The following is a 6,989-nucleotide window of genomic DNA, read 5'->3' as shown; positions in this document are numbered from 1 at the left end:
TGGAATAGTGTGACCTTGGGCAATATTTCATCCAGACTTTTCTCCTCATCTATAAAATGGTTACCTGTGGTTATATTAGGTGATGTCTTAAGTTTCCTTTTAGTTCTAATGACATATAACTTTTACCCTTTGCTGCTGGAGCAGGAGTAGAAATGAAATCTGTTTATAAGTGTCTTTTCGTAAGCTTTTGTTCTCATCACTAGGAAAGTAGATGATTGGTGGGAGAGTAAGGGAATCCCTAAGCAGGAATGGGAATAATCAAAGGATGAGTTTGGTCTCAGAAAGAAAGATTGAGATTGAACTCTTGCCCCAAGGTGGGAATGAGCGGAGAAAGAATTTAGCCTTACTCCCCTTGCCAAAAAGCAAGAGACCCGAGCTGAGCCACGAGAGTACTTTTGTCTGGCCTCTGACCAGAGTGTTTCCCCTCAGGATTCTTGCAGTCTGTAAACCAGCAAAATCTTACTAACCCCAGGGGCAGGTCAGCTATCACTTAAGGACTGCCTAATGATCATGAGTAGATCTTGCTGTGTGGTTAGAACTTATTCAATAATAGAAGCTTACATCGATAAAATAATTTCACATCTGTGATTCTCAAAGCAATTCTGGACTCTTCCTTAATTTCTTCGTTCTCTATTTTCAAATCTCAAGTGAATGTAGTTTATCTCTAGGACTGTGACAGTGGCATAACATGGAATCAGGATGGGATTTTGTAGAAGAGTCAGTAGATTCAGGAGGCCTGAATTCAAGTGCTCGAGCTGTGTGTGACCTTGTAAACTGTAAAGCACTATAAATGTGATCATCCTCAGAAAGCACTTCCTTGATTTTATTTAGCAAATGTGTATCACTAATATTGTTAAGTGTTATTTCAGGCGTGTTTGTCTTCCTTCTTCAACTAGATTTTGAATTCCCTTAGGTTAGGGATGGGGTGGCACAAGGGGATAGAGTTCCAGCCCTGGGAGTCAGGAAGACCTGAGTTCAAATATGGCCTCAGACACTTACTAGCTGTGTGACTCTAGGCAAGTCACTGAACCCTGATTGCCTCAGTTTCCTCATCTGTAAAATAAGCTGGAGAAGGAAATGGCAAACCACATCAGTATCTTTGCCAAGAAAACTCCAAATGAGGTCACAGAGTCAAACACTACTAAACAACTCTCCTTTCTATTCACTAAAACTTGAGAATATAAAAAAATCTTCAAACTACTGGTGCTAAGCACATGGACGTGACCTTACTTCTCTAGTTCCTCTCCAAAAGGTCAGACTAACTGTGGGGCAAGGTCTGGTTTTAATCATTCCTAGTTGTCAGGAAATGGTAGTGTGAATTACTGGGAGTTATATTGACTTCCAGAGCTAAGGTTCTTCAGACAAGCCAGCATCTGGATTGGTTGCTTCCTAGGGCTTCAAATCAAAGGGAAGTTGGGGCAAAGAATTCAGGGACAAAATCCTACTCTAAGGCTTTGAATATCCAACACTTAATATATCTTGCACGTATTTGGCATATAAATAGCGATTTGATTGGATTATGATTTTTATTATAGCTGTCTGTATTGTTGTCTTATCTCTCTACTAAACTCTGAACTCTAGGAAGGCTAGAACCTTATCTAAATTTACCCTCCTTAGCAAAGTACTCTCTATACCTAATAAGCACTGAATAAATCTCTGTTAAATTCTGAATGTCCTAAGGAATCCCATGTTCTCTTGAAGGGCTGGATTTATACTTACTTAGGGAGACTTGGTTTTCACATACAATTCTAAGGTGAGACATCTTGATGAAGTGAAAAGGATGCCACTTAGATTTGGAATCAAACTTGGGTTTGAATTATAGCTCTCTCTACCTGTGTTACTATGGACAGATCACTTCTGTCTGGGCCTTAGTTTTCCTATCTTTTATGTAAAATGAAGAAGTTGTATTATGAATAAAGTCCCTTCTAGGTCTAAATCCTAGCTAACTTAGATTTTTAGAAGACCTTTTGGGTTCTTCCACCCCAACTGGTAATATTGAAAACTTAGGATGGGAAAAGTGAACCCTTCCCTGAAGACCTGCTTATGTGAATCAGGCAGGATTTTAGGATCTTGCAGGGAAGCCATAGAATCTTGCCATCTTCTCCTTAAGGGGGGATGTCTTCACAGAATATGACTATGGTCCAGCCTAAAAAGTTATCTTTTCCAAAGTACTTGGATAGAGCATGAATGTTGAATTTAGTCCAGTAGTCTTCTCTGTAATATTGTCAATGATAATCTACTTTTGGGCAGCAGTAGCAACTTTTCTAACCTCTGGAAAAATTGTCTTATTACCTAGTATGTTGCCATGATTGGGCCTAAGCAGTGGGTACAATTTAGATGGCTTGGAGGCCTAAGCAGAAACAGTTTTTCTTTCCTCTTCTAACATAGTAAGTTGACCTGACTTTCCAAAATCTAAACTGCTGCTCTTCTTTTCTTTAGGTTCCAGGTGTGGTGGGTTGACCATCTGACATCGCCAGTATGACTCTTCATGCGACCAGGGCAGCTGCACTACTCTCTTGGGTAGGTGATTATTCCTTGCCACTTTCTCCTCCTTGTTTCTTCTTGGTGGGCAAAAGGATTCCTTTCTTTGTTCCAGTGTTTTGTATTTTCTAGAAGCTGCCTTTTGAGCTCTGTTAAACTTACTCTAGACTGAAACCAATATTGAAAGTTCATTTAATTTCTTCCATAGCCTTCAACCAGGAACTCACTTCAACTACTATCTTTCTTTGTGGACTTGAAGAGTTATTAAATCTTCCTTAAATCACCTCCAACTTTATTGAATTGACTTCTCTTCACCTTTCATTTAAGACCTCTAGTTCACTAGTACCTGGACAAGAATCCTATCTGCACACTTTACAAATAGCCATCCAGCCTTTGCTCAAAGATCTCTAGCAAGGGGAGGACCCACTACTGCAAGAAGCAGTTCATTCCTCTTTTGAAAGGTTCTCATTTTTTGAGGTTTTTCCTTATATCAAACTGGAATCTGCCCCAATAACTTCGACCTTGTTCCTAAGTCTGTTCTTTTGCAAGGAAGAACCTACTTAAATCAGACCTTCAAATACTCGAAAACCTTTTTTATGTAAGGGTCCTTCCCCCAATTTAGATAATAAGTAATATATATTTAACATAACCATGTCCTTATTCTTTATGAAGAAAAAAATGGCCTCGGGATGGCTAGGTTGCACAGTGGATGGAGCACTGGCTCTGGAGTCAGGAGGACCGAGTTCAAATTCAGCCTCAGACACATAACACTCACTAGCAGAGTGACTCTGGGCAAGTCACTTAACCCTAATTGCCTCACCAAAAAAAAAAAAGAAGATTGTATATGAGGCACAAAATGCTATATAACAATAAAAGTAGAAAGAAAAAATGGTCTTCTTGCTGTTCTTCACACAGAACGTTCCATCTCCTATCACCATGCCTTTGCATAAGCTATCTCCAATTCCCCTCCCTCTACACCTGCAATGTAATCTTTCCTCGCCTTTGCATCTTAGAATCTCAAATTTCCTTCAAGTTCAGCCAGCACCCACAGAGGCCTGGAAACCTTTTTTGATCCCCTCAGCTTCTTGATGAAATTACCTTGTATTTTTCATGAGACATAGTGTCAAAGTGTGTAGAGATACGACCTCAGAGTCTGGAAGACCTGATAAAATATTGCCTCTTGGTACATACTTGCTATTTGAACCTGGGCAAATAACTTCTCATTCCCCAAGGCAACCTCTCGGACTATAAATTGCTGAGCTCTTGCTGATCTGTAATGGAAAAGGGAGTTTCCTTGCTGGGAGTTCCCTCCACCAGGGAAATCACAGATCCAAATTTAAAATATACGTTTTGCATATACTTTGTGTGTAAATAAATGCCTTTTCCTCAATAGAAAGTAAGATTCTTGAGGGCAGAGATTTTGATTTTTGTCTTTATATCCTCAATAGTTAATGTTGCTGTTGTTCAGTCATTTTCAGTTGTGTTTGGCTTTTTCTGACTTCATTTGGGGTTTTCTTGGCAAAAATACTAGAGTGGTTTGCCATTTCCTTCTCCAGTGTATTTTACAGATGTAGAAACTGAAACAAACAGGGTTCAGTGACTTACCCAAGATCACACAGCTGTTAAGTGTCTGAGGCCAGATATGAACCAAGGAAGAGAAGTCTTCTTGGATGCAGACCTGGCACCCTATCCACTGTACCATCTAGCTGCTAGTTAATAGTAGGTGTTTATTAAAAGCTTGTTGAATGACTGATCGATCAGCCATATCTCCCAGTTTTGTTCCATTTGCAAATTTAATGATCATGTTATCCATGCGTTTAACTGAGTGGTTAATAAAAATGTCAAGCAGCACAGGGTCAGGTGGTTCCCTAGAATATTACCCTAGAAATACTGCAAGTTGACATCAAACCGTTAGTGACTTTTTGGCTAAGGTCCTGAAACCAGTTCTTAATCTGCCTGAACAATACTGTTTAGCCCACCTCTTTCTTGTCTACTAGAAGAACGTGAGAGGATTTGGCAAATGCTTCGATAAAATTTAGGTAAACTGTGTACAGTAATCATCTGTTCTACCATTCTGTTAACCTTGCCCCCCCAAAAAATAATAACCAAGTATTGTCTAGGATGAGACTTGTTCTTTATGAAACCTTGTTGGTTCTTAGTGATCTCTGCTTCCTTTTCTAGTTGTTCACTAATGATTTCTCTAATAATACATCATGAAATTTTACTAGGAATCAAAAATATTTTTTTAAAAATTTATTTATTTTTAGTTTTCAACATTCACTTCCACAAGATTTTGAGTTCCAAATTTCTCCCCATCTCATCCCTCCCCCCAACCCAAGATGGCATGTATCCTGTATACCCCTTCCCCTAATCTACCCTCCCTTCTATCCCCCCCCCCCCCTTCTCTTATTCCCTTCCTCTTCTGTTTTCCTACCGGGCAGGACAGATTTCTGTACTCCATTTCCTGTATTTCTTATTTCCCAGTTGCATGTGAAAAAAATTTTTTAACATGTGTTTTTAAAACTTTGGGTTTCAAATTTTTTCCCTTCCTCCCTCCCCATCCAGACTCATTGAAAAGGCAAGCAACTTGTTACAGGTTATACATGTGTAGTCATGCAATCACTTCTATAGTTGTCATGTTGTGAAAAACTAAGTATATTTCCCTTCGTCCTATCCCACCCCCCCCATTATTCTGTTCTCTCTATTGACGCTGTCCCTCCTCAGAAGTGTTTGCTTCTGATTACCTCCTCCCCCAATCTGCCCTTCCCTGTTTCATCCCCCTGCTGTCTTGTCCCCTTCTGCCCCCATTTTCCTGTAGGGTAAGATAGCTTTCCATACCCAATTGAGTGTGTATGTTATTAATTCTGATGTCACCTTCACCTGTTTCCCTTCTGCTGTAAAAGCCTTTTCTTGTCTGTTCATGTGAGATAATTTACCACATTCTGCCTCTCCCTTTCTCATTCTCCCAGTATAATCCTTTCTTATCCCTTAATTTTATTCTCCAGATGTCATCCTTTCATCTTCAACTCACCCTGTGCCCTCTATCTATCTATCTCTATATATACATACATACAATTTTTTTCCTCCATCCTAATACTGACAAAGGTCTCATGAGTTACAAATATCATCTTTCCATGTAGGAATGTAAACAGTTCAACTTTAATTAAATCTCTTATGATTTCTCTTTCCTGTTTACCTCTTCCATGTTTCACTTGAGTCTTGTATTTGAAAGTCATATTTTCTGTTCAGCTCTGGTCTTTTCATCAAGAATGCTTGAAAGTCCCCTATTTCACTGAATGACCATTTTTTTTCTCCTGGAGGAATTATACTCAGTTTTGCTGGGTAGGTGATTCTTAGTTGTAATCCTATCTCCTTTGCCCTCTGGAATATTCCATGCCCTGTGGTCCCTTAATGTAGAAGCTGCTAAATCTTGTGTTATCCTGATTGTGTTTCCACAGTACTTGAATTGTTTCTTTCTGGCTGCTTCAATATTTTCTCCTTGACCTGGAAACTCTGGAATTTGGCTACAATATTCCTAGGAGTTTTCCTTTGGGGATCTCTTTCAGGAGGTGATTGGTGGATTCTTTCAATTGCTATTTTACCCTCTGGTTCTAAAACATCAGGGCAGTTTTCCTTGATAATTTCTTGAAAGGTGATGTCTAAGCTCTTTTTTTGATCATGGCTTTCAGATAGTCCAATAATTTTTAAGTTCTCTCTCCTGGATCTATTTTCCAGGTCAGTTGTTTTTCCAATGAGAGATTTCACATTGTTTTCTAATTTTTCATTCTTTTGAATTTGTTTTACAGTGTCTTGATTTCTCATAAAGTCACCAACTTCCAATTGCTCTATTCTAATTTTTAAGGAAGTGTTTTCTTCAGTAAGCTTTTGGACTTCCTTTTCCATTTGGCCAATTTTGCTTTTTAGGGCATTCTTCTCATTGGCTTTTTGGACCTCTTTTGCCATTTGAGTTAGGTTATTTTTTAAGGTGTTATTTTCTTCAGTCTTTTTTTGGGTCTCCTTTAGCAAGCTGTTGACTTGTTTTTCATGATTTTCTTGCATCACTCTCATTTCTCTTCTTAGTTTTTCCCCTACTTCTCTTACTTGTTTCTCAAACTCCTTTTTGCGCTCTTCCATGGCCTGGCACTGATTCATATTTTTCTTGGAGGCTTTGGATGTAGGAGCTTTGACTTTGTTGTCTTCTTCTGGTTGTATGTTTCAGTCTTCTTTATTACCAAGGAAAGATTCTGTGGTCTGACTTTTTTTGGACCTTTGCTTATTCATGATCCCAGCCAATTACTTGGGTTTTAAACTCTTTGTTAAGGTAGAGGTCTGCTTCCAGTCTGGAGAAACTACTGTCCCAAGCTTCAGGGGTTTTGTGCAGCTGTTTTCAGAGATATTTCTAGGGACCTGTAAATTTTCAGTTCTTCCAAGGTGGTATGATAAGAGGTGAGGTGTTTACCCCTATGCTGTGGTCTGTGAGTGACCACAAGCACTCTTCTCTGCCTTGG

The 6,989-nt window shown here is 39.1% G+C and overlaps 1 protein-coding gene across 5 annotated transcripts in view; it reads left to right on the top strand.

Moving 5' to 3' along the window:
- The window catches only part of NUMA1 (nuclear mitotic apparatus protein 1), a 101,544-nt gene that overhangs the window by 42,301 nt on the left and 52,254 nt on the right, over positions 1-6,989 (top strand). For all 5 annotated transcript variants that reach the window (XM_027866282.1, XM_027866285.1, XM_027866284.1 and 2 more), the window contains exon 2: positions 2,440-2,520. In XM_027866282.1, the coding sequence (XP_027722083.1) occupies positions 2,479-2,520 (42 nt within the window). In that variant the 5' untranslated portion in view covers positions 2,440-2,478. The remainder of the gene's footprint in view (positions 1-2,439; positions 2,521-6,989) is intronic.

Source organism: Vombatus ursinus, unplaced genomic scaffold (assembly GCF_900497805.2).
Source record: "Vombatus ursinus unplaced genomic scaffold, bare-nosed wombat genome assembly UNPS02014780.1, whole genome shotgun sequence".
NCBI classification, from domain to species: Eukaryota; Metazoa; Chordata; class Mammalia; order Diprotodontia; family Vombatidae; genus Vombatus; species Vombatus ursinus.
Note: the sequence above shows the minus strand (reverse complement) of the source record. Positions and strands in the feature narration are given on the sequence as shown.